The 27,463-nt window shown below is 43.1% G+C and overlaps 1 protein-coding gene across 24 annotated transcripts in view; it reads right to left on the minus strand.

Annotated features, from left to right (window-relative positions):
- Window positions 1–26,914, minus strand: part of Atrx (ATRX, chromatin remodeler) — a 146,333-nt gene extending 119,419 nt beyond the window's left edge. For 3 of the 24 annotated variants that reach the window (XM_039099461.2, XM_039099460.2, XM_039099459.2), the window contains exons 1-2: window positions 26,113–26,191; window positions 9,143–9,241 (exon numbers count right to left, since the gene is read on the minus strand). In XM_039099461.2, the coding sequence (XP_038955389.1) occupies window positions 9,143–9,241; window positions 26,113–26,176 (163 nt within the window). In that variant the 5' untranslated portion in view covers window positions 26,177–26,191. Of the gene's footprint in view, window positions 1–512; window positions 698–9,142; window positions 9,242–26,112; window positions 26,210–26,496 lie in introns of those variants that run through there. The other 21 variants (XM_039099473.2, XM_039099471.2, XM_039099462.2 and 18 more) reach the window with 14 other exon arrangements.
- Between the last annotated feature and the right edge of the window lie 549 nt (window positions 26,915–27,463).

Here is a 27,463-nt window from a genome sequence, read left to right on the forward strand (position 1 = left end):
GTATGTCTTGACTTTATTTTGAGCTGGAGATTGAACCAAAGGCCTTCTGCAACACATTAAGCATGATCGTTATCACTGAGAACACTCCAACCCTTAGTTTATAATAATAAAAATAAAAAAATATCTTTTTGGGGCTGGGGATTTAGCTCAGTGGTAGAGCGCTTACCTAGGAAGCGCAAGGCCCTGGGTTCGGTCCCCAGCTCCGAAAAAAAGAACCAAAAAAAAAAAAAATATCTTTTTGCTCTATCTATTAGTATCTATTGCTCTATACAAGACCTTTTACTTGTTGGTGCCCTTCTTTGTTTGAAATACTTGTGGAACACTTGAATTCTTAGTCTTTTTGTGAGGAGCAGGTTCTAATTCATTCTTTGAGGGAGAATGAGGAGAAAAACTGAACAAAAGGAGGATTGTTAGCTTATCTTAGATCCTTTAGATCTCAGGTCCAGGGCAGAACAACAGACACATACCACAAAAACCCTAGAGACAAGCAAAAACAAGGAGCCATTGTTTACCTGAAACAGAGTACTTAAAATAGCTTCTGACAAGCTGCTGGAGGCCAAGGAGGGATTGAGTGAAGAGTTAAAACCCCTGTAGCAGCAGCTGTAGACAGCTGGAGAGATGGTTCAGCGGTTAAGAGCACTGGTTGCTCTTCTAGAAGACCTGGGTTCGATTCCTAGCACTCAATGGCCGTTCAGAACTGTAAGTCATAGAAAGAAATAAAACCACCTGTAATTTGCTAAATTTTTATTTCTAGGAACTACCTGATTTTTATGAATATTTTGTTGGAAATATTTGAATCATGAACTTCATAACTTGAGCAGGAATGAGGTAAAGTATATCAAAATATATCAATATATCAAACATATTAAAATATGCCCAAAGCATTATCTACCTTCTTAGAGGAAAGGAAATAAAATATCCCCAGCATTTTCTCGTCTTCCCGTTTTACCCAAGTGAAAATGAAACTCAGGAAATATTTCTGAAAGTCGAAACGAAAAAGTTGGGCTGAAGAGGGCCACTCAGCACTGGCTACTAGGGGACCCTTATTCAGTTCCCAGAATGTACATGGCAAAGTCCCCACAGTCTGTTCTAACACTTGTATGGCAGATGAGGCTGAGCTTGATCAACAGTGGTACTCAAAAAACAAAAATGCATACTAAAATCCAGAGGTTTACCTCGGTTTGTTACTGGATACAGCATGCCTAGCTTCCAACTAAGACAAGGCAGGCTGGCAGCTACAGGGCAAAAACAAAAACAGTCTAAAGAGTCAAAATAAACTCCGATATGATAGAGAATTTGAAATTACCAGGTTGAGAATGTAAAAGAACTATGGCTAACACAAACACTGTGTTGGAAAACAGTCGCCAAATATAAAACAGCGTGAACAAGAATTTCTCCTGGCAGTAGTACCACACACCTTTAATCCCAGAAGAGGCAGGCAAATCTCTGAATTCAAAACCACCCTGGTCTGTATGAGGACAGCTAGGGCAAGACAGAAACACAGACGGCCGGGGGGTAGGGGCTGGGGGGGATGGACTGATGCTATCTTTGCAAAGGCTGACTGATTAGAACTTCAGTGAGTCAGAGGCTAGAATGTTGCAAGTCCAGAGTCTTGTTAGAATTTATCTCAGGTTGTGGGAACCAGAGAGATAGCTCAGCGGTTAAGAGCACTAATTGCTCTTCCAAAGGACCCAGGTTCAATTCCCACTGACAGGGAACCTGGTGCCCTTGCACAGACGTGATTTTGGGCAAAACCCTAATGCACATAAAAAACATTTTATACCTCCTAACGAACTGTTCCTTGTCTACCCCTGTGTCAGACCTAACACTCTGTAAATAAGGGGGTGGGGGGACCCTATGCCCTGACATAGAACTTACAGTGCTAATTATAAATGTAACCTCTAAACTCTAAAGAAAGCAATAACAAAAAATATTTGTAAGGGACAGTGACCCTTACATTTGGGTCATTTGGTAAAGGTTATGGCCACCAAGCCTAATGACCTACATTCAATTTTCAGGACCCATATGGTGTTAGGAAAGAACTAACACCCACGAGCTGTTCTGTGACCTTCACATGTGCAGTGAAGGACATGAGTATGCACACTCAGGCATAAATGAATGAATGAATGTATGTATGTATGTATGTATGTATGTATGTATGTAAGTTAAGTTTAAAAGAAGTCCCTTGGACTGAGAAGATGGCTCAGTGGTTAAGAGCACTGACTGCTCTTCCAGAGGTCCTGAGTTCAAATTCCAGTAACCACACGGTGGCTCACAACCATCTGTAATGAGATCTGATGCCCTCTTCTGGTGTGTCTGAAGACAGCTACAGTGTACTTATATATAATAAATAAATAAATCTTTAAAAAAAAGATTTATTAAAAAAAAAAGAAGTCCCTTAAAGTTTAAAGAACCACGGGAAAAAAGATGCATGGCAGTAAAACTAGCCACCTATCCCAAGAATGCCTGGCTAAGGAGACTACTAGTGGTGTTGCTCATTAACCAGGACATCACTGTGATCCAGCCCTACCACAGTCCCTACTTAAGTAGGCCATCAATAATTGACCAAGCCGGGGCTGGGGATTTAGCTCAGTGGTAGAGCGCTTACCTAGGAAGCGCAAGGCCCTGGGTTCGGTCCCCAGCTCCGAAAAAAAAAAAAAAAAAAAAAGAACCAAAAAAAAAAAATAATTGACCAAGCCACACCTCAAGGGCACACCTAGTACCCTTCAGAGGTGATAGAATATGCCTGATGTGCCCAGCCACCTTTGAACCTCTAATGCTCCAGTGTGGTGCAGCTGGAAAAAAAACTTTATGGATGAATCCCATAAACATAGTAGGAAAAAATTATCAAAGGAACAGTAGACTAGAGGCTATCAAAGGCCTTGCCTAAAGAGGGTGCATTCAGAAATTATTGCTTAATAGGTACTAAGATCCTGTTTCAAATGTTTCAATTTTCAAAAATTTCTCAAACTGTTTCAATTTTCAAAAGTCTTTATAGAAATTGATAACCATGACATAACTTTGGAAATACACTTAATGCTAAAAATTATACACTTTTAAAAATGCTTAAGGAGGGTGATGGTGGTACAACTTTGACCCCAGCACTTGGGAGGCAGAGGCAGGTGAATCTGTGAGTTCGAGGCCAGCCGGGTCTACAGAGATCCAGGTGAGCCAGGGCTACAACAGAAAAAAAACTCTGTCTCAAAAAATGAAACAAAGAAGGCTTTAAAAAAAAAATGAGGGGCTGGAGAGATGGCTCAGTGGTTAAGAGCACTGACTGCTCTTCCAGAGGTCCTGAGTTCAATTCCCAGCAACCACGTGGTGGCTCACAACCATCTGTAATGGGATCCGATGCCCTCTTCTGGTGTGTCTGAAGACAGCTAAATAAATCTTAAAAAAAAAAAAATGAGCCATATGTGGAGGCACTTTTTTTTTTCCGGAGCTGAGGACCGAACCCAGGGCCTTGCGGTTGCTAGGCAAGCGCTCTACCACTGAGCTAAATCCTCAACCCCCGTGGACGCACATTTCATTAATCCCAGAATTTGGAAGACAGAGACAAGTAGATCTCTAAAAACTTGAGGCTAGCCTAATCAACATAGTGAGCTTCTGGCCAACAAAGGCTACTGTTTCAAAAAAGTCTAGAGTGAGACTGTTTCAAAAAAGAAAAATGACTAAAATTAAACAGGCGTGGTGGTATAGACCTGTAATCCCGATTTGGAAGGAGGAGGCAGGAAGATCAGAAGCTTAAGGTCATCTACCACTACATTAGCAAGTTCCAGGCCAGCTGTGCTACATGAACTCCATCTCAAAAAGGGAGAGAAAAATGAAAAGAAAAAAGAAAAAGAAAAGCAAAGCAAAGTGAAAATGAAAAAAAGGTTAAGATGGCTAAGTGTGGTAGTCACACCTGTAGTGTCAAGAGTAAGGAGGATTGCTGCAAGTTCAAGGCCAGCCTGATCCATGTTACAAGTTCCAAGAGAGCCAAGACTAATCAATGGAACTCTCTAAAAAAAAGTATAATGGTTAAAACAGTAAAATGTGTTCTGTGTATTATACAATTAATAAAAACTCAGTAGCAAATATAAAAGCTACAACAAATGTGAGTGGAAAACTGGCTCTCGAATATAATAAAAAGGGTATAAACATGCACGTGCCCTAAAAGAACCATGGAGACATGAGAACTAAAAACACGAAGACACTAGTTCCAGCGGAAACAGTTTTTACCCCAAGAATGCATGTGAAAATGTCTGAAGACTGCTTAAAGTATTAAGTTTCAAGAGTGCAGTTTTTTATATATACTTATAAATATATATATTTAAATATATTTATTTTATGTAATCCTTATTACTGTATACATATTGGATGTGTGGAAGTCAGAAGACAATTTCTGGAGTTCTCTCCTTCAACCTTCACATGACTCTAGGGAGTGAATTTGGGTTACCACACGTGCATAGTTAAGTACCTTACCATTTCATTTTTTTTCTTAAATTGTACGTAGTGTGTGTGTCCATGCATCTGGAAGTCAGAGGCAACTTGGTCGCCCCTTCCACCATGTGGGTCCTGGGAATTAAACTCATTTCCTTGGACTTGGCAGCAAGTTACCTTAACCCACCAAGCCATCTCTCGGCCCCTAGTTTCCCTTTTTGTTGTTGTTTTGGGGGGGATTTGGTTGGTTGGCTGGTTTTGTTTAGAAACGAAAAGTGCTAGGATTAAAGGAATGAGCCACCACCGCCCAGTTGAGAAAAGCAAATTGTAATTCAAAGATTAATTTCCTACAAACTATCTTGAAATAGGTTAACAACAAGAAATGGTCCAACAAGGGGTTGGGGATTTAGCTCAGCGGTAGAGAGCTTGCCTAGCGAGTGCAAGGCCCTGGGTTCGGTCCCCAGCTCCGAAAAAAAAGAAAAAAGAAAAAAAAAAAGGAAATGGTCCAACAATGTAATTTACACAGACTTGGCATATGTTGATGTTTTAGTTTTCTTTTTCTTTTTTTTTTTTTCTTTGTTCTTTTTTTCGGAGCTGGGGACCGAACCCAGGACCTTTGCACTTCCTAGGTAAGCGCTCCCTAGGTAAGCGCTCTACCACTGAGCTAAATCCCCAGCCCGTTTTATAGTTTTCTATCATGGTGTTTTTAGCCCCTTAATTTTTTAACTTATTTTCGTATTTCATATCAATGGCCCATTATTGTTTCTTCAAAAGAATAAATTTAAACCTTTTAGTTCCTGGGGCAGGAGAGATGTCTCAGCAGTCACTGGCTGCTTTTGCAGAGGACCCAGGTTTGGGTCCCAGCATCTCTGTAGTGGCTCACAGGTAGTGGAAAAAGTTAGTAGGATGGGGGAAGTGGACTTGTTCAGCAACAGTTCCTTGGGGGCGAGCTTGATCTTCTTGGGCAGCAAGTCTGTAACTCCTATTTCAGGGGATCCAATGCCATCATCTAGCCTCCATGGACCAGGCACACATGTGGCACACATGCAAGCAAAACACCTAATGCTGATTTTTCTTAAGATTTATTTATTTTGTATGTGTGAGTACACTGTTGCTCTCTTCAGATACACAAGAGGGCATCAGATTCCATTACAGATAGTTGTGAACCACCATGTGGCTGCTGGGAATTGAACTCAGGACCTCTGGAAGAGCAGTCAGTGCTCTTAACCGCTGAGCCATCTCTCCAGCCCCACAGATATTTCTTAAATAAGTAAATTACTTACATTTACACACACATCCCACTTCCTCAAGGCCAGCAAGATACCTTGTAGGCATAATTTTTTTTGCAACCTACTTTTAATAAGGGTTCAATCTCTCCTCTATCCCAGCAGAGGTAGTGGGAAAAAGTTATTAGGATAAGGGGAAGTGGACTTGTTCAGCAACAGTTCTTTGGGGGCAAGCTCAATCTTCTTGGCCAGCAGGTCAGTCCCATAGCAAACACCAAATTCAATTCAGCAGCTGAAGCTCTAAGCAGGAGACACCAGGCACGAACCACAGCTACAGTCCAGTCCTTTCAGCAAGCAGATACCAGGCAGCTGTAGTTCAATCCTGAAGATAACGCCAGGCTCACCAACTGGCCTGAGGTAAGGCCGCTGAAGAGGTAAGCTGCCACAGGAACTGTAACAGTTCTTGGATGAATTTCTTTCAATGGAGGTGCATCACAAGTTGAGCTCAACAACACTATATAAGGTGAACCAATACATGCCTGCCTTTAGTGAAGAATAGCAAGACAGAACAAACCAAACCAAGGCTCAGTGCTTGTCCCCCACTGTCTGGAGGGTCATATTTACACTCCTTCATCGAGCATCCTCTCACTTGTGTCTGCTTCGGGAAACAGTCTTTCTTGCATTTCCTTAAGCAAGACATTCTTTCACCTGTGTGACCCAGCAAACCATCATTTGGCATACTTTCCAAAAAACTAGAAGTTTCCACTTCAATAGCTCAATAACTAAGGGCACTTGCCTGACTATCCCCAAGAGTAACATACTCAAAGGAGAAAAGAGACTCCTACAAGATGTCCTCTGACCTTCACATGCACATCACAGAATCACTCTCACACACACAACTTAAGCATTTTTTCTTCAGTGCTCTCTTTGGCAGCCTATATGATGAAAGCAGAATGATGCAGGGAAGATTACCATAGCCTCAGCAAAAATCAATCACAAATTCATGAAACAGTCAATATTTTTAAAGAAAAAAAAACAGATAGCAGGTAAAGGTGCTTGATGCCATCCATGGGACCCAAAGGGAAGGAGAGAATGGACTTCCACAACTTGACCTCCATACAGTTACTGTGGCATATACATATCCCATACGTAGAAAAATAAGTACCTGTTGAAATTTTGATTTTTAAAATAGAATATCCCAGCACTTGGGAGGCAGAAACAGAAAGATAGCTGAAAGTTCAAAACAAGCTCCGGAATGACTAGAGTTGCATACTGAGAACCTGTCTCCACAGATGCACAGTTGGGGATGTGGCTCTCCTGGCAGACACTTGCCTAGTAGCATGCACCAAGCCCTAGGTTCCACCCCTAGCACTGCAGAAAGCCAGGAGTGGCAGTACACAACTGTAATAATCTTAACACAATGAAGTGGAGGAAGAGGAAGAGGAGGAGGTCATAAGAGCCTCACCTGAGTACCAAGCCACACAATGCCACCTATTGCATGCAATCCTGCCCCAATTGCTCAGTCTGTTGAGGGCCAGGAATGTGCTCCCATCGTTTCTGTGACAATGGGAAAGCTGTCGTCTCTGTGGGATGAACAGTTCCCAGTGCGTCTTCTTCTGGGGAGTACCCACACTCCTGTCACTAACCCCTCTTGAAGGAAGTCCAATAAACAACCTTTACTATTTCCCAGGTAAACTCTCATGAAGTTGGTATGTCTTGGGACCTGAAGAGAAGTGGACTTGTTTACCTCTCCAGGAAAGGAATTTTAGCAATACTCGGGTGGTCAGACTTACTCAACAAGCATTTCTACCAGCTGAGCCCCCAAATCAGTGAGTTTAAATCTCTACCCCTTGGTAATTTCCTACTTCATAGACTAAAATTAGCTTAAGTCTAATGTTTACCATACACTTGCAACATTAGGGGCTGAACTGAGTTGGCAAACATTCTATCACTGAGCCACAACCTTAGTCTGTTTTCACTTCCTTTGGAAGACAGATTCTAGAGAAATTTCCCAGGTTGGCCTCAATCCTCCCAGCACAGTTCTCCAAGTCCCTGAAGTTACAAGTATCTGCACCACGTACAGTGTCCCCAGTTCTCATCATTTCACTATTTCATTATGACATATGACTGGCTCCCATGCCTTCCACTGCCCGATAGGATTCAGAACCCATGTAAAAGCAAGAGAGAAGTGACTCCAAGTTCTTCTCTCCAAGTTGTCCTGAGTTCCACAGACACAGTGGCGTGTATTCCCCCAACCCACACACACAGAGAGATAAAACATATATTCACGAACATAATGCACACATATACACAATAATAAAAGCAGAACAAGATCCAAGACACCAGGGCTACAAAGAGAAACACTGGCTTAAAATAACAAAACAAAAAATATAAAAAGCTAAGAAAGATGGCTCAGCAGTTAAGAGAACTAGCTGCTCTTTCAGAGGGTCAAGTTCATGGTGGCTTACGTCACCTTTAAGTCTAGTTCCAAGAGATCTGACACCCTCTTCTGGCCACCACAGGCACTGCACATACATGGTGCTCATATGTACATGCAGGGTAACATTCATACACATCAAATAAAAACTAAGTCTAATTTTTTAATGATGACAGAATAAAGCTTAGAAGTACTTGTAGTGGCTTGGCCTAATGCTGCTTGTATTCGAATGCTAATTTGGGACCCCAAAGAGAGTCTGCCCTTAAGACACTGAGTGACCCTATCCCCAGTCAATTATGATTAATAAATATGTCAACAGCCAATAGTTGGACAAAAGAGCCATAGGTGGGGTTTAGGTTTCCCAAGCTTGGGACCTAGGAGGAAAAAAAAAACATGCAGGAGAGGAAAAAAGGACGGAGAAAAAGGGGAAGTCACTATGAACCAAAACAGCATGACCAAGAGAAACCACAGTAATAAGGGGTTTGATTAAGTTAATATCATATTAGACAATATAGCTTCTAATCATATTTTGATTGTGTTTTTTTTAATTCAGGCTTATTAAGGTTGGAAATGCCAACAGCAAATTGGCGCCCAACACAACATAGTGTAGACAACTGCCTTAAGCAAACAATTATTATACTACTTAAAATATATTATAAATATAAACGCTATAAATGTCTTTCTCCCAAGAACTCAATAAGCATAGCCCTATCATGTCCTAGGTCCTGAGTTTAATTCTGAGCACCACAACAAAGAAGGGGGAAGCCAGATGAGACCACTCCACAGTTAAGAGTACTTGTTGTGGGCTCAAGAGATGATGGCTCAATGGTTAGGAACAGTTGCTGCTCTTCCAAAGGACCTGATTTTAATCCCTAGCATCCATATCAAGTGCTTCACAACAACCTGGAACTCCAGTTCTAGGGAACCCAACACCTTCTTCTAGACTATGTACAAATGGGCACACATGTAGTATACACTCTCAATATACCCAAACATTAACGTATAAAGAAAATAAACCTAAATGTTAGGAAAAAAAAAGAGTACTTGCTGTTCTTACAGAGAACCAGAGTTAGAATCCCGGCACGCACATGAGGCAGCTCACAAATGCCTGTAACTTCAGCTCCATTGTCTTCTGGGCACTGCAGGCATCGACCACCTATCCATACACATATACACCCACATACATATAAAAATAAATAGAAACAGGAAGAGGGAGAAAGAGAAAAAAGAAAGGTGGAAAACTATCATTCTCTAGACTGGCAGGTTAGCCCATGGCAAGCATACATGAAGACCCAAGGCTCAATCCCTAGGGCATGCACCCAAGACATCCTTAAACGCTTGGTCTTCCAGCCTCTATCACCCAAGAGCTTGGGTTACAGGCATATCCCACCAACCTCAGCTATGACACTCATTTTAAGTAAATGTATTTCTTCTATAAATGGACATTAAAATATCTTTTCAACAACACCAAAACCATTTTCCAGGCAGAGGGCTGGATTAGTAACCAAAATATCTATTAGTACAGGTTTCATATTATTGTATACTGATTATATATATAAAATAGTCTGTGATGTTTCATATGGACATGTTCTTACCAGACTCTATTGCCGATCTAGTCTCTTTCAGTCCCCACTGATTCCCTTTATCTTCCAAGCCTAGCCCCTCTTCTAGTTTCCACTAAGTTTTTACTAGGGTTACTTACAAGTCCTAGGTGACGGATTATTTACACACCACTCAAGAAGTCTCTCTCCCCCACTGACAGCTAATTGGCTACTGACAAGAAGTGGTGCCTCTTGAGCTCACCTCTCCTAACAGTCATTTTCATGGAGGTCTAAACACCACCACCACCACCACCCCCAAAAAACCCCATAACGCTGTCAGGCCCATACTTGATCCCGTAGCAGTTATGATTACTGTTGTGGGATCAAGTATGCCACAGCAGGGCTGGAGAAATGGCTCACAAGTTAGGAGTACTCGCTACCCTTGCAGAGGACAGGAGCCATTCCCAGCATCTACACTGGGCATCTCTTATCCTCCCCTGTAAGTCCAACTCCAGAGAAATCAAATGCGCTCCTCTGGTTTCCACGGGCACCCACCACAAGTGCATACACACCGACAGAACATGCATATGCATAAATAAAAATAAAGCTTTTTCTAAAAGTACAACGAGTGAAGTGGAAACTTAAGGGTTCTTTGGAAAGTCGGGTGTATCAGATGGTGTTTTGCTGGGGCAAACATGGGAAGGAGTGTTCTCCTGAAACAGGCAGAGGAGAGATGATGTTTCAATATGGCAGATTCATGAAGGAATGCTCCATTAAAGCAGACACAGATGAAAGGATGCTGTGCTTAAAGCATACACAGAAAAGAACATGTGATGAAGGATTCTTCTCTAAAGACACCCATGTATTGTTTCACCTTACAATGCATTATTGAGGTGAATTTGTCATGACTCCATAGAGAGAAATACACCAAAAAAACTTCTGAATAAGTTTTTGTGGCTTCTTGCCACTTCGGACTTGGGATTAACAGAGTGATGTCAGCTGATACAGACTCATGTACTGAGGCAAGAATGGTGAGGCAAGGGTTGGGGATTTAGCTCAGTGGTTAGAGCGCTTGCCTAGGAAGCGCAAGGCCCTGGGTTCGGTCCCCAGCTCCGGAAAAAAAAGAACCAAAAAAAAAAAAAAAAGAATGGTGAGGCAAGACCCCTGGGGGACACATGATGTTTGGAAGGAGTACAAATAGGACTCAGGGGACTGTGAGAGGGGCTTGATTGAAGAGCTAGCTTTACAATGCTTCCTGGTCTCGCTTATCTTCGCTTCGTTGAGAGAGGCACAAACTTGTCCTGGCTTCCCTACTAGTCTCAATCCCTCCTGCTGACTCGTGCCAATTCGGCTGAGGCCTGGCTATCTCTGCTAGGTAGTGCATAGCTGCTGATTTGTGTTTACTGTCCCAACTCTACTGAACTGGAATGCTGGTGTAGCCCTGAAGTATGCAAGTGGATGGAGCTGCCACTGCTAACCTGTGAACTGAATTCAGGAGCTGCTCCAAAGGTCCTCTGGTGGTTGGTGGGCTAGAAGGGAGATTAAAGCATTTAAGGACCATCATTAATTTAAAGGTAGGCACTGAAAAAACTAAAGCTACAGTGATACGTTCTTAAGAAGTTCTAGCTCGGGCTGGAGAGATGGCTCAGCGGCTAAGAGCACTGACTGCTTTTCCAGAGGTCCTGAGTTCAAGTCCCAGCAACCACATGGTGACTCACAACCATCTGTAATGAGATCTGATGCCCTCTTCTGGTGTGTCTGAAGACAGCTACAGTGTACTTATATATAATAAATGAATAAATCTTTAAAAAAAAGAAGTTCTAGCTCACTCCACTTCTTCTAGCCTTTTCTTATGTATGAGTGTTAGCCCGTGTATATTTAAGTGTGCACATATAAGCTCACTCTCTGGAAGAAGAGCAAGTCATCTCTGTAGCTACTACTTCTAGTTCTTATATTCTGTCTGTGCCTGTTCTGTAATATCCTCTAATACTAATGGGAAATGAAATAAAAGTACCACATAGGCTGAACATTCAACATTCACTTATTTCCACAAGGCTTAACAATTCAAGCCCACAGTTTCCATCACTCACTGTAGAAACATAAAGAAAGGTTCTGGCAGGAGCACTAATCTGTGGGTATTAAACATAATTATTCAAAGGGCAATTTGATGGGCACGTCCTAAGAGATTTGTAAATGGACAATGTGAACTCTGTGGGGCAGTGCTCCTATTCATCTTGTTCAGTGTACTTAGAACATTTTCTGGTACACAACAATAATAATCAGTAATAATATGAGAAATTAGTAAGCCTAACACTAATCTGCTTTATAGCCAATAATTTCCTCAACATTCCCAATACTCCTAAAATATCTAATGAATCAGTACTTTTTATAGGATAACAATCACAGTAAGTCCAGTAATAAAATGAGTTCCTTAAAGTACTGCTGCTGAGATGGCTCAGCAGGCTTGATCCCTGGAATCCAGGGAAAGGTGGAAGGAACTCATTGCCAAGCCCTGACAACTAAAATTCAGTGCCTTGAACCCATAGAATAAGACAACCAATATGTATAAGCTGTCCTATGAACTCCACATGTGTGTGTTCCCCCATACATACACCAGGAAAGTGATAAATAACCATAACAAACACTTTCTAATCAAGGCCAAGTGGATAGAACTCAGTGGATAAAAGCATTTGCTGCACAAGCAAGAGGACCAGAGTTCCCATTCCAGAACCCACATAACAGCTGGGCAGGTGTAGCAGCTGCTTGTAATCCCACTGTTCACACACTGGACATGGGACATCTCTGGGGGGAAGCTGGCTACCAAGAGTAGACAGAATCCAAGACCTCAGGGTTCAACAGGAAACCCTCATTCAATAAATAAAATGGAGAGAGATCAAGTAAAACACCAAACATCAGCTGGTGGTGAGAGCACACACTTCAATCCCAGCACTCAGGAGGCAGAGGCAAGTGGATTTCTTTGAGTTTCTTTGAGTTTGAGGCCAGCCTGGTCTAGGAGAGGGCTACACAGAGAAATCCTGTCTCAAAACACCAACCAAACCAAAAAAAAAAAAAAAAAAAGTAACATCAACTTCAGGCCTCCACAAATATGTGCAAATGTATGCATATGTATTTACACACAGGAATACTGACAAACATATAAGTATACATGCAAAAAAAAAAAACTCACCAGACAAGAAGGGTAAGGTGGTTCATGCCCACAATCCCTGAAGCTGGGAGGCTTGAGCTATTAATATACAGCAAACTAGAGGCAAGCCTAGTCATATGACACCCAGTTCTCAAAAGATAATAGCAACCACCACCATCTCTAGAATATTGAAGTTGTTTTCTTCAGTGGCTTAGCTACTAATAAGTTGCCTGTGTATCAGTAAAGAGTTCCCATCCAACTGCCAGGTGTAGAACAAACCCTTAAATCCAGCACTTGGAAGGCAAAGGCAAGGCAGAGATCTGAAAGGCCAGCCTGGTCTACACAGCAAATTCCAAGTCAGCCAGGATCACAATGTCCTTAATAAAGAGTAAAATAAAGGGGTTGGGGATTTAGCTCAGTGGTTAGAGCACTTGCCTAGGAAGCGCAAGGCCCTGGGTTCGGTCCCCAGCTCCGAAAAAAAAGAACCAAAAAAAAAAAAAAGAATAAAATAAAATGAAATCAGCAGACCATGCAAATTTGTGCAGTCAACATCAGAACTCATAGAAAAAGTGAGATTAGAGACACAATACACAAAAACACCTACCAGCACACTAGTGCATAGCTGCAATCCTGACACTCAGAAAGCTGAAAGAGAATAATGTATTCAAATCTATTCTGTACCACATCCTAGTTCAAGGCCAACCGTGACCATATAAGGCCCTACATTAAAAGCAAAAGAAAAACTCTAAGAAAATACTGAATGTGGTGGCTCACTCCTATAATCCCAGCACCAGGAAGGGAAGGTGATGAAGATGGTAGACTGGACTAGAGTGAAAGCGACCCTGTACAAGCAAGCAAGCCAGCCAGCCAGCCAGCAAGCAACCAAACTGGGAGTGGAAGGTGATGAAAAAGGAAGGCTACAGAGCAAGACCACAAATAAGGAAGGAATGAACAAACAATAGCTGGCTTTCCCCTTTATCTTATGTATATGATGCTGTGTATGTACAGGTATATTTGTCTATGCACCACACTTGAGTAATGCTGCAGAAACCGGAGGAAGGAATATTGAGAATTACAAACAGTTGTGAGCTTCCATGTGGGTACTAGGGATTGAACCTGGGACCTCTGGAAGAGCAGCCAGTGCCCTTAACCACAGAGCCATCTCTCAAACTCCAAAATGATAGCAATTTTACACAAGACCCTGAAATGTACAAACAGAGCAAGTATGACACTCTGTCTTGAAATCAGACCTGTGATCTGCTTGTGGAAGTGAGCTTCAGCAGTTCATAAGCCAGGTATGGTAGCATATGCCGTATTTTAGCACTCACAAGTGACTGCAAGAGGATCAGGGCAAGCTTAAGGCCAGAATGGGCTTTACAAGGTGAGGTTCAGGCCTCCTCTCCCTACAAAGTAAGACTGTCTCAAAACAAACATTTGCAGCTTGTGATTTACTGCAAAATGATAGAAGGCTAGAGAAACTGAATGGAAAACTGTTAAGATGCAGTTAGGTGTGGCTCCTAACATGGTGAATGTAGGTAACTGATAATTGTTTGGCATGAATACATGTTTATGCATGTAACTTTATGAACTCTACTCAACTGGGAGTGGTTTTCTTGCATTTCCTAGTGAAGAAACCAGTAAACTTTCTATAAAGGCCAGAGAACATTTCCTTTAGGCTTTGTAGTAAAAGGCAACTGTTCAACTCTGCAATTACAAAATGATTTTTGTAGTTGCTACAAAAGCAGCTCGGTGGCATAAACAAACAGGCTTAGGTATGTTCCAATAGAACTTTAGAAAAAAATAAATAAATAAATGAGGGCCTCAAATTGCAGCGGGAATCCTGCAGAGTCCTGGGGGAGGCGGCCTGGGCTATAGAGTATACGTGGAGGCTTGTTAAGTCAGTTCTCTCCTTTTACCATGTGAGTTTTAGGGGCAAAACACAGGCTCAGTGGCAAACAGCTTTCCCTACTGCCATCTCGCTGAATGAGGGTGGAGTGGAGGGTGATATTTGGGGGAGTAGTGGAATGAAGGGACATGGGAAAGACAAATTTTTATTACCTTTTGCACACACTAACAGTGGCCAGCTTTGCTCCTCACTGAACTTTATGTTACTAGATCAACTGACAAAATACAGTGTAGGTTACTGATATAAACCCTAAACAAAAATCACGAGGAACAAAGGAGCTAGCAGGTCTAAGATACCAGGAACAGGAATGACTATTTTAAGCCAAAACGAGACTTCTCAGAGGCAGGATGTGAAAATAGTAGCTGCAGGGTAAATCTTAAAGAACTTTTTCCAGAGCAAGAAAATCTTTCCCTAGGCAAAAGGAACTGGCTTTAGTAATAATAGGTCTTTTTGGAGCTATCATTTCAATCACAAAAAGACAAAAATACAATAGATATAAAGAAGAACAAAATCTTGAGCCAAAATTGGCAACTTTCAAGCAAAATGGTTATTCTTCTCAATAAATGTCTGTACATGTATGTATACATGATACCTAGCACATCAGCAAAAAACCAACTGTATACAATCATGTAAGTTTCAGAGCAAAACTGATGCATGTACATTGAATAAGCAAACTTCCCCTCAGCACTACTCTTTTCCCTACAACCCAAAAAGCAAACAAAATGAAATTCTATAAACAGAACCCCCTTTTTGTTTTTTCAAGGCAGGGTTTCTCTGGGTAACATCCCTGGCTGTCCTGGAACTCACTCTGTACACCAGGCTGGCCTCAAACTCAGAGATCTGCCTGCCTCTGCCTCCACAGTGCTAGGATTAAGGGTGTGGGCCACCATCACTCAGCCAAAAATATTGGGCTTTTTGTTTTGCTTTTGGAGACAGATTCTTACTATGTTGCACAGGTTTGTCTAGAACTCATAATCCTCCTGCCTCAGCTTTGAAGTAACTGAGATTAGACAGATATGCACCACCGCATGCAGCTGAAAAAAAATATATATGTATGTATGTACTGCATGTACTTACCTACAGAAAACTACAATATAGATCTGACAGCTCCATGACCAACTACATGAGAGTTTTTACCAAAACCTAGCCTGATCTAAATCAGAGTTAAAGCTGAGTGCCTACAACCATAGCTCTTAGGAGGAAAAGACAGGAAGATTAAGAGTACAAGGAGCTGGGGATTTAGCTCAGTGGTAGCGCGCTTACCTAGGAAGCGCAAGGCCCTGGGTTCGGTCCCCAGCTCCGGAAAGAAAAAAAAAAAAGAGTACAAGGAGTTGGGGGCTGGCGAGATGGCTCAGTGGTTAAGAGTACTGACTGCTCTTCCAGAGGTCCTGCGTTCAAATCCCAGCAACCACATGGTGGCTCACAACCATCTGTAATGAGATCTGATGCCCTCTTCTGGTGTGTCTGAAGACAGCTACAGTGTACTTATGTATAATAAATAAATAAATCTCTTTTAAAAAAAAAGAGAGGGGTTGGGGATTTAGCTCAGTGGTAGAGTGCTTGCCTAGCAAGCGCAAGGCCTTGGAAAAAAGAGTACAAGGAGTCTGATGTCAGCCTGTGCCACATGAAACCAGTGTCTGAAAACTCAGGGTAACAAAAGTTTTGCGGGGTTGGGGATTTAGCTCAGTGGTAGAGCGCTTGCCTAGCAAGCACAAGGCCCTGGGTTCGGTCCCCAGCTCCAAAAAAAAAAAAAAAAAAAAAAAAGTTTTGCAGTACTAGGAATTGAATCCCCAGAGCCTCCTCACTCGTGCTACACAAGGACTATACCACTACCCTTATCTTCACAGCCCTCCTTTTACTTTTTCATTTTGAGGCAGTCTCACTCAGTTGAAATACACACACACACACACACACACACACACACACACACACACACACACACATTATTGAGGCAGTCTCACTCAGTTGAAATACACACACACACACACACACACACACACACACAAATTATTGCCCATATAGATTATTTAAAATACTGGGTTATGGGCTGGAGAGATGGCTCAGCGGTTAAGAGCACTGACTGTTCTTCCAGAGGTCCTGAGTTCAATTCCCAGCAACCACATGGTGGCTCACAACCATCTGTAATGGGATCCGATGCCCTCTTCTGGTGTGTGTGAACAGAGTGACAGTGTATTCACATACGTTAAATAAATAAATCTTCTAAAATACTGGGTTATTATTATACAGTTGCTTGGTAATATCTATCACCTTACCAAACACTTTCTAAAACATTAACTAACATCTCTCAATTCAGACAACTTCTACTTTATAGCACATGCATTTAATCCCAGCACTTTAAAAGCAGAAGCAGGCAGATCTCGAGTTTGAAAACAACCTGGTCTACATAGCAAGTTTTAAGCCAGAGTTACACAGTGGAGACCTTGTCTAAAATGGGGATGGGGTGGAAAGATGGGTCATTTGTTAAAAGTATTTTGTGTTGCTCTTCCAGAAGACCTGAGTTCAAATCCTAGCACCCACATCAGATACACATAAAAATGCACATTAATCAAAGTAACAATATTAAATATAACAATATAAAAAGAAATAAATCATAACAAGCTAGGTTTTGTGGTCCACTGGTGCCACCTCCTTCTGCCAACCCTGGTGCTGCACATGTGTTCCTACAGTGTGGACCTGGGCCTCTTTTGTGAGGTGGTTCTCACCATGGCAGATGAGAAAGCTAAGGAAGGAGTCAAGCCTGAGAACAACAATTACGTTAACCTGAAGGTGGTCTGGGGCAGGGTGCTTCTGGGGTACAGCTAAGAGGCCTACATCCCTTGGTAAACTAATGAAAGCCTATTACCAATGAGAGAGTTTGAGACAGATCAGCTCCTGATCTAATGGACAATCAAAGAACTGAACACAACTATACAGTTTGAAATGGAAGCTGAACAGAGGATTCATGCATTGTAGCAGCAGACAGGAGCTGTCTACTAAAAGGGAAGCTGCTATACCCCAGAATTGTATCATAGACCTACAACATATTCTCCCACAGAAAGCCACGATTTGGTCGCACCACACTCTAACAGCAGTTTTCTCTGTTCTCCCTTCCCTGCTCCTTTACTGTGTGTATATAGAGTAGATGGTGTCTATGGACAAGCACATTGGGCGTCTCTCCTTCAAACTAACTAAGTTGCCAAGCTTGTTTCAGCCGACTTCAAATGGAGATTGTCTGGAGGAAGGTACTGGTTCTGTTAGTGGCCTGCTCATACCGCTCTCATCTTTTATTCCAGTAACAAATGAACCCAACAACATAAAACTCCTTACACACCTTGTTCAGCTGTAGACAAAAAGGGTTTTGGTCTTCTCTCAAGACAGATTTTCTTTGTGTATTCCTGACTATCCTGAAACTAATTCTGTTGACCAGACTGCCCTCAAACTCACAGAAAACCCCCTGCCTCTGCCTCCCCAGTGCTGAAATTAAAAGGCATGTGACACCATCACCTGGCTAATGGTTTTGTCACTGTAAAACCAAGGACAATTTCCTAACTTTTTTATGTAGCAGTTACATGTATGGTAATCGATCCTTTAGTAGTGGTAAAATACTCTTGAAAAAAATGAATTGGGGTTGGGGATTTAGCTCAGTGGTAGAGCTCTTCCTAGGCAAGTTCAAGGCCCTGTGTTCAGTCCTAAGTTCCAAGAACATAAGAAAATAACAAAAAAATGAATCCTAGATAGCTCTTTCAAGTCGCAGCATCTGTTTAAATAAGCTTCCTACTGACAGAAAGAAAAAAAAAACAAAGAGAAAAGGATAGACAGACAGACAGACCAATTAACAGCTGGGATATAATTCAGTGCTAGTATGCTTGCTTAGCATACATAAAGCCCTTGGCTGGGTTCCCAAGACTGGGTGGAAGGGATAACACATTATTTGCCTGTCAGCATTTCAAATAATCAGTTGCCATAAGCATTAGAATGAGGAGTCCCATCCACTCTGTACCAGGATCTTTATATACAAGTTTTAGTTGATCAGATGTTGATTTTCCATAATGTCGAAAACTTAAACAATCCAATGCCTTAAAATAAAACCAACCATCCAAAACAATAACAAAATCTTATTTATTAAAAAAAAAAAAGTTAGCCAGCTCGTGGTGGTGCATTTCTTCCATCCCAGAACTCTGTAAACAGAGGTAGGTGGATCTTGGAGCTCAAGGCCAGCATGGCCTACAGAGCAAGTTCCAAGACCACTGAGACTACACAAAGAAACCCTGTCTTCCAAAAAAAAAAGTTAAAAAAAAAAGTCATTAAGAGACTAAAAGCGGGCTGGAGAGATGGCTCAGCGGTTAAGAGCACCCGACTGCTCTTCCAGAGGTCATGAGTTCAATTCCCAGCAACCACATGGTGGCTCACAACCATCTGTAAGGAGGTCTGATGCCCTCTTCTGGTGTATCTGAAGACAGCTACAGTGTACTTATATATAATAAATAAATAAATCTAAAAAAAAAAAAAAAAGAAAAGAATAAACATTTAAAAAAAAAAGAGAGAGACTAAAAGCCAAAAGTGAGGAGTCTGTAATTCTGACTACATTGAAAGCTGGGACAGAAGAATGGAGAACTTAAGGACAACCGAGCTGCACCGTGAGACTCAGTCCTTAAAAAACAAAATGACCAGCAGAGTGGCTTGTATCAGCCAACATTTGGACAGATCTCTGTGATTTTAAGGCCAGCCCAGTCTAAACAAGTTTCAGGCAGCCAGAACTACAAGATGAGACTCTTGCTGTCCTCAGACACACCGGAAGAGGGCATCAGATCTCATTACAGATGGCTGTGAGCCACTATGTGGTTGCTGGGATTTGAACTCGAGACCTCTGGACCTTTTTAAGACTCTTTTTAAAAATATAAAATAAGGGGGCTGGAGAGATGGCTCAGTGGTTAAGAGCATTGACTGCTCTTCTAGAGGTCCTGAGTTCAATTCCCAATAACCACATGGTGGCTCACAACTGTCTGCAATGGGATCCCTCTTCTGATGTATCTAAAGACAGCTATGGTGTGCTCATAGATAAATAATTCTAAGAAAATAAAATAGAAAAGCTCTTAAACGGGGCTGGAGAGATGGCTCAGCGGTTAGGAGCACTGACTGCTCTTCCACGGGCCCTGAGTTCAAATCCCAGCAACCACATGGTGGCTCACAACCATCTGTAACGGGGGATCCGATGCCTTCTTCTGATGTGTCCGAAGACAGCTACAGTGTATTTATACATACATACACACATACATACATAAAATAAATGAAATTAAAAAAAAAAGCTCTTAAACCTAAGTCATTGATTATTTAGCACATACTTTAGCCAGGTCATTTGTTAAATTTTCCTGGCTCTTGCCTAGTGTGCATTTTTCTACCACAGAGCCCTAGAACATTTCTGGGGTTTTTTTTGTTTTGTTTTGTTTTGTTTTTTTGGGTCTTTTTTGTTTTTTTGTTTTTTGTTTTTTTGTTTTTTGTAAACGCAAGTAAAAAATTAGAAGTAAGCTTTTCTCCTACTTAGAAAATTCTAATGAAGAAAAACATCCGGAATCACTACACAAAAAAACAAATTAATGCTAAAGTATAGACGCCCACGTTATATCTGCTTCACGTTAAAAAGTAATCAAGCCAGGAATGGTGGAGTAATGGGCCTGAGATGGATGGATGGTTTTGGTACTGTAGGCTTGGCTCTCAAGCATGGCCTACGGGTTACTTCTATAAATGTGATAATTATGCCAAGGGAGATTAGTGACATTTTACCCTTAATACCCCCATGAAATTCTTCCACAGCAATAATCAGGGAAATAGATACTAACACCGTACATCTATATATGATTTTTTTGTCTCCCCACCACCACCACCACCACCACCACAACATTTCTCTGTGTAGCCCTGGCTGTCTGGAACTTACTTTATAGACCAGGCCAGTCTCAAGTCAAAGATTCACCTGCCTCTCTCTGCCTCTGGAAGCCCACCATTGGGTCTATATATGTGGTTCTTTACAGGGAATGGTACTGCATATTTTTAAGACATTCCTGGAATCAAATGTTTGATCACCTCACTATATTTATTGTACATTTAAATTTAAATAGTGAATTGCAGTATATTAAAAAGAGCTGGAAGAAAAAACTACTTTATCGAAAAATTTGAGCCTAAATTAAAATGACCAAGGTCCAACTCAACTTTGCAGCTTAAGAAGACACATTCATGGGGCTGGGGATTTAGCTCAGTGGTAGAGCACTTACCTAGGAAGCGCAGGGCCCTGGGTTCGGTCCCCAGCTCCGAAAAAAAGAACCAAAAAAAAAAAAAAAAAAAAAAAAGAAGACACATTCATGCAGACAAAACACCAATGCACATAAGAATAAAAAATCGGGTTGGGGATTTAGCTCAGTGGTAGAGCGCTTGCCTAGGAAGCGCAAGGCCCTGGGTTCGATCCCCAGCTCCGAAAAAAAGAACAAAAAAAAAAAGAATAAAAAATCTTTTAAAGGGCACTAAGAAAGGATAGGGTGAGGTAGGAGATGCCATTAATCTCGGCACTCAGTGGGCAGAAACAAGCAGATCTTCAGAGGCCAGCCTGGTCTACAGAGCAAATTCCAGGACAGAACAGCCAGGGCTACAAAGAGAAATCCTGTCTCCAAGGGAGAAAGAGGAGGAGGAAGAAGAGGGGGGAGGAGGGGGGAGGAGGAGGAAGAAGAGGGGGGAGGAAGAAGAGGAGGAGGAGGAAGAAGAGGAGGAGGAGGAAGAAGAGGGGGAGGAGGAAGAGAGGGGAGGAGGAGGAAGAAGAGGGCGGAGGAGGAAGAAGAGGAGGAGGAGGAAGAGGGGGAGGAGGAAGAGGGGGGAGGAGGAGGAAGAGGCAGGGGGGTAGGGAGGCAGGGGGGTAGGGAGGAAGGAAGGAGGGAGGCAAGCAGGCAGGTGGGCTGGAGAGATGGCTCAGTGGTTAAGAGCACTGGTTGCTCTTTCAGAGGCCCGGAGTTCAAACCCCAGCAATCACATGATGGCTCATAACCATCAGTAATAGGATCTAATGCCCTCTTCTGGAGCAGCCTGAATCTTTACAAAAAAATTTTAAAAAATAGAAGGCAGGCAGGCAGTCAGGCATCTGATTCCTTCAGGCTAAAAAACTCCTGGTACTGGAAATGGTTCAGCAATTAAGGGCACTTGCTGTTCTTTCAGAGAACCCTAGTTTCCCAGTACCTTTGTCACAGCTTACAATTACCTATAACTCCAATTCCAATACCAGATTCTGGCTTTCAGAGGCAAACACACACACACACACACACACACACACACACACACACACACACACACACACACACACTTGTAGATTAATTAGACGAACTCAATTCCTGAAGTCAGGAATGGTGTCCCATACCTACAATCCCAGCACTTGAGAAGCTGAATCGGGACTATCAACTAAGTTTAAGGCTATTATTGTAGGGCACATACCTTTTCTCAGCCAAAAAGAAAGACCAGAACAGAATTACAAGTTGAAAAACTTCCATCACATTCTATCTGTTTCCTCCTCTGCAAAATGGGGAAGATGAAGTAGTATTCTGAAAATTAATCCAAACTATACAAGTTGGGTCTGAAGAGATGGCTCAACACTTAAGAGTTCTTATAGAAGAGAGTCCAGGTCACAGCTGCCTGTAACTCTAGCTTCAAGGACCTAATACCCTATTCTGGTCTTGTGATTTGAATAAGAATGACCCACAAAGGCTCACATATTGGAATGTTTAATTAGGAACCATTTGAGGAGTAGGTGTGGCATCTCTGAAGTGTGAGCTTTGAGGTTTCTAAAGCCTTGCCAGGCTCAGTCTGTGTCCCTCCCTCCCTCTGCCTCTTCCTCCCTCCCCTCCCCTCCCCTCCCCTCCCCCCTCCCCTCCCACCCCACCCCTCTGCCTACAGACCAGGATGTATGCATTGCTTCAGCAGTGAGTGCTGCTGTGCTCAGACCATGCTAAACCTCTGAATCTGTAAACGAGCCCCCAATTAATGATTTTCTTTTCTAAGAGTTTCTGTGCTCCACAGCAACAGAACAGTGACTAAAACAGAAGTTGGAACCCAGGAACTGGAGATATAGCTCACCAGTTAAGAACACTGGCCTCTCTTCCAGAGGGCCCAGGTTCAATGGCCAGCACTCAAAAGACAGCTCACAACTGTGTGTAATAAGATGCCACCAGAAAGACTCACACCAATGCGCAGAAAATAAAAATAATAATTAAAAAAAGGAAGTTAGTACCAGGGAGTTGGGTATTGCTATGACAGGCTTGACCTCTTTTTTTGTTGTTGTTCTTAGAAGACTCTGGAAGAGTTTTGGGGCTTTGGACTAGAAAATCCGTTGGACACTTTAAGCAGAGCTTAATGGGTCATCCCTATTAGGAGTAGAAGATAGTGATGAGGAAGATTTGAACTGTATGAAGACTACAAGAAGTTTCAGTGGCGAAGAGTATTAGTAAGTGGCCTAGAAACTATTCTTGTGACGTTTTGGCAAAATGTGGGTACCTTTTGTCCTTGTCCTAAAAACCTACCCAAAGAAACACAAGAGTTTTAGATTAATGCCATTGGCAGAGATTTTTAAGACAGACTAATATTGACCATACTGACTGACCCAGTGTGGTTATTCATTATTCTTAGGCAGATATATAATGAAAAGGAGCAAACTGGAAGAAAAGAAACAAAATATCCAGTTTCAAGAAGAGAAAGGAAGCACCAGGAAGTCTAATGGAGTTCAGTCCAGTGCTGAAAGAGATACAAAGTTTAAAGAAAAGCCTAATGCTAAATGAAATGCCCCCCCCACCCACTCATCTGAACTTCCAGCCAGAAAAGGAACTGTAAAGCTTCGGCAGTGAAGGAAACCAGGAGCAACAGAAAGCTGGTGCAAATGTAATTGAAGGAGAGGCCGGAGTTCCAGCCCCAGCAAGCAACATAAAGTGACTGCATTGGTCCTGAGGTTCTGGATACAAGAAAGGGATTATGGTATCTCCTTCATGACCCAGAAAAGCCCCAGAAGCCAGGCTTGTGGCAGGGGTGTCCGTGTGTGGAGACCTCAAGAAGCAGTTGTGTGAAGCTGCGAAGATGAACGCTGGCTTCTGTTGGAGACCCCAATGTGTTGGCGCTGCCAGAGTCATGAGATACCTTCGAAGGAAAGCTGAAGACCAGGCACGGAACCAGCCCAGGAGAGGCAGTCAGCACGGCGGAAAGGAGCCGGAAAAGGAAGTGTTCCCTGCCATGATGGTAATGAACTAAACCTCGGAAATTGTAAGCAGGCTCCCAATCAAACGTTTAAATCACAGTAGCTGTGGTCATGGTGACTCTTCACAGCAATGGAACAAGTGAGTAAGACAGCCCCTCCTCCTCCAGCAGCCACACACATGGAAATACACATACAAACACATAAATACAAGGAAGATAACACTTCTAAATACAAAGTATACAAGTGGCCCGACAAGATGGCTCGGTGGAGAAAGGTGTTTGCTGCTAAGACTGAGTGAGAAGCGGAGTTCTACCCCCTGCCCCGACATGAGGAAAGAAAGAACACCAGGCTCCCTGACTCCTGGATGTCGCCCTCTCTGCTTCTGTCTCTCACTCACGCACACTCAATGTAACCTTAAAATCTGTAAATTATGCAAGGAAGGATAACTACCCAATTTTATTTATTATTATCATTACCAGGGTATAAAAACTCAAGACAAGCAAGAAAAAAGAAAAACCCAGCAGAAAGTGATATGCATAATTTCCTCATCCTAAATAAAGGGGGAGGAGTTGCCTGAAGCAGTTGTGCCAAATCCTGTGACGCAGTCCCAGTTACTGGAGGACGAGCGACTGGAACCAGTGGCCAGCCTGGTCAATTTAAAGTGAAACTGTTTCAAAATCAAATGCAAAAGGAGGGCAGGCTATGCAGCTCCAAAAAGCAGTGAGTTCGCTCACAGGTACAAGATCCCCAATATGGAAAAGAAAAAGGGTGGGGGATAGCTCAGTGGAAAGCATGCCTGCTTAATATATACAAAAATCTGAGCTCCATCTCCAACCCGGCAGAACCTAGCATGGTGACATCTGTAAGGCCAGCTCTGGGAAGTTTGTGGTTTGTCTTCCAGTTCAAAGCCAGTTTGCTTTACGCGTCTCAAAAAAAAAAAAAAAGAATAAAAAAGGGGGGTTGGGGACTTAGCTCAGTGGTAGAGCGCTTGCCTAGCAAGCACAAGGCCCTGGGTTCGGTCCCCAGCTCTGAAAAAAAGAAAAGAAAAAAAAAAGAATAAAAAAGGAAAGAAAGATGAAAAATCCAAGTACAATCTATGTATTTTTTTCCTTTTCAGACAGTCATAGGATGTTGACCTTTAACTTCTGAAGCCTCCTGATAGGTAAAGGATACAGGCAGGCAACACCTGTTTTCTGTTTGGAGCTTTTTTAGCTTTGAGACAGGCTGGCTTCAAATCCTTCGGCAGCCAGCCTCACCATCCACAAAGGAGCAACTATGGTTTTAAATACAGACAACTAAGAAATGAAGTAAAATCTAAAAGTCATCTTGAACTGTAAGGCAGTCCGTTCAAATAAATGAATATGAATGCCTGGTATTAACCAGCCAACGCTGCTCAATATCCCATTAAAAAAAAAGGTTCATTTTACTTGGGTCAGTTAACACAAATTCATAAAGGAAGGCAATGATCTCTACACAACTAATAGTCTGTATTTTAAGAGCTGAAGTATAGAGATCATGTAAGTAAAAAGAGCATCTCTGCGCTGTTTGTTAAGGTAGAAAATCGTATGGGTTCGTTCTCAAATTCTACAATCTAAAGTGCTCCATACTGTCCTAGTAGTCAATGGCACAATCTGCCAACTACAGAGGCAATTATGATCCACACTACCTGTAATTTTGTTTTGCCACTAGGCACCAAGCTTAGATCCCATCTGAGTAGAAAAAAAAAAAATCACTTAATTCACTCTTGGGATGAAAGGTCAAATATCAAACTGCCTAAAAAAGCAAGGAATCTGCATAAAAGCGGTATACATTTCGGATTGACTACTCCTAACAGTCAAAAAGCAAATCAGAAACGCGTGAAAAACAGCTGAATCTCAAACGTATTTGGATCGGTAACATCGGGCCTGGGCTCTCATCTACCTTTGTAATAAATCTTCTGGTGAATCCCCGGTAACGGGCTCGCCATGCCTCGTGGAACAAATAAATAAAAACATGATCTAACTACTTCACGAAATGTGCCCCAAACCGCCGTGGGGGGAAACAACGGCTGTCCCGTTAAAAACCGGACTTCACTGAAAAGTAGTCTGCGCTGTTCTCAGAAAGCACAAGCCGGCATTAGCCGGCCGGTCTCCGCCTTCCCCGCCCTGGAGGATACCCTCAAGGATCTGGAGTCGAGAAAAAGATAAGACACCTTTTCCAGGCACCTTCCCCGCCCTCCTACCTCCGAAGCTCACTCTCCTCCCGGAGCCGCGGTGAGCCGGAGGACTTCCAGTGGAGGCGACCATTGGGGTTCGCTAGTCCCAGGATCTCACTTCCTCCCGCCGCCCCTCCCCCTCCCCCACCCCCTTCTTCCCCCCTCCCCCTCCTTCCCCACGCAATCGCTAGGCCCCAAGATTAGGAAGAATGACCGCCAGCGCTCAGCGCCCCGCGACCTCCCGGCCTCGACGCCGCAGGCACGGAGGCGTGAGCCGAGCAGGGGCTCCCGACTCCGCAGCGGCGGGAGGCGGGGAAGGCAACGCGCGCGCCGCATGCCGCCCCCGACCAACACACACACACCCCGAGCCCCGGCTGGGGCTTCCCACCGCGCTCCCCCAGCCCCGCTCACCTAGAGGGAAAACGATGCTGCTGACCGCGAAGCCGCGCGCGGGCCTAGGGCACCTAGCGCACGTCTTTGCAAACACCCCACTCGAGTGGAAGGCGCCCGGGAGCAGAACGCCGGGGCCCGTGACAAGGGCTTGCGTTTTACCTCATGGGCTCAGCGGTCATGTTTTTGGCTCGGACGGCCGCTTGGCTTCGGCAACCCCTTGGGTACCGTTCTGCGCTCCTCAGCGCCCGTGGCTGAACGAAAAGTACTGGGATCTTAGTAGTCACTGCAGCTGGTGCTGGATCGTCCTCACAGCTCAGAGGCCGCTACCACTGCTGCTGCTGCCAGAGCCACGGAGACAAAGCGAGGCCGACGCCGACGCCATTTTGTTGGGCCGAGGCTCGGGCAGGAGAATTGGCGCGTCCTCCCTCTTCCTCTTTCCGTCATCTATTGGCTACCTCTGCCAGAGCTCAGTGTCTTATTGGCTACGGAAATTCACCTTCTTTGGGGGCCTGTTGCTAAGGCGGTCGACGTCACTTGATCCCCTCCACCTCTTTATAGAGGGGTCCAGTTCAGTCACTGCTGACCTCAAAGTGCCAAGGCTGTATCTTGACTTTATCCTGAAAATGCACTCTTGGTCCAACCTCTTCGTCATAATTGGTGAACAATAGCACCCCATTTACGTTTATTGAGAACTTACTATATGTCAACCACTATGCAGGTAGATGCTTTATCTGAATCTCATGCTTGAACCATTGAAAGTAGGCAGACCTAACATTTTACTGGGTGAGGAAACCAAAGCACGAATTCCACATTCAACCAAACATCCATCCTTGGGGAAGAGGGGGGACATACGCTCTGTTGCTGTTTTGAACCCAAGGCTTTGTGCATGTTAGGCAAATATCGTATCATTGAACTATGTCCTAACCCCTCCACACACTCTTAATCATTGATCTCTACAGCCACCCAAAATATAAATATTTTCTTT

The sequence above is a fragment of the Rattus norvegicus genome, chromosome X (assembly GCF_036323735.1).
Source record: "Rattus norvegicus strain BN/NHsdMcwi chromosome X, GRCr8, whole genome shotgun sequence".
Classification (NCBI taxonomy): Eukaryota; Metazoa; Chordata; class Mammalia; order Rodentia; family Muridae; genus Rattus; species Rattus norvegicus.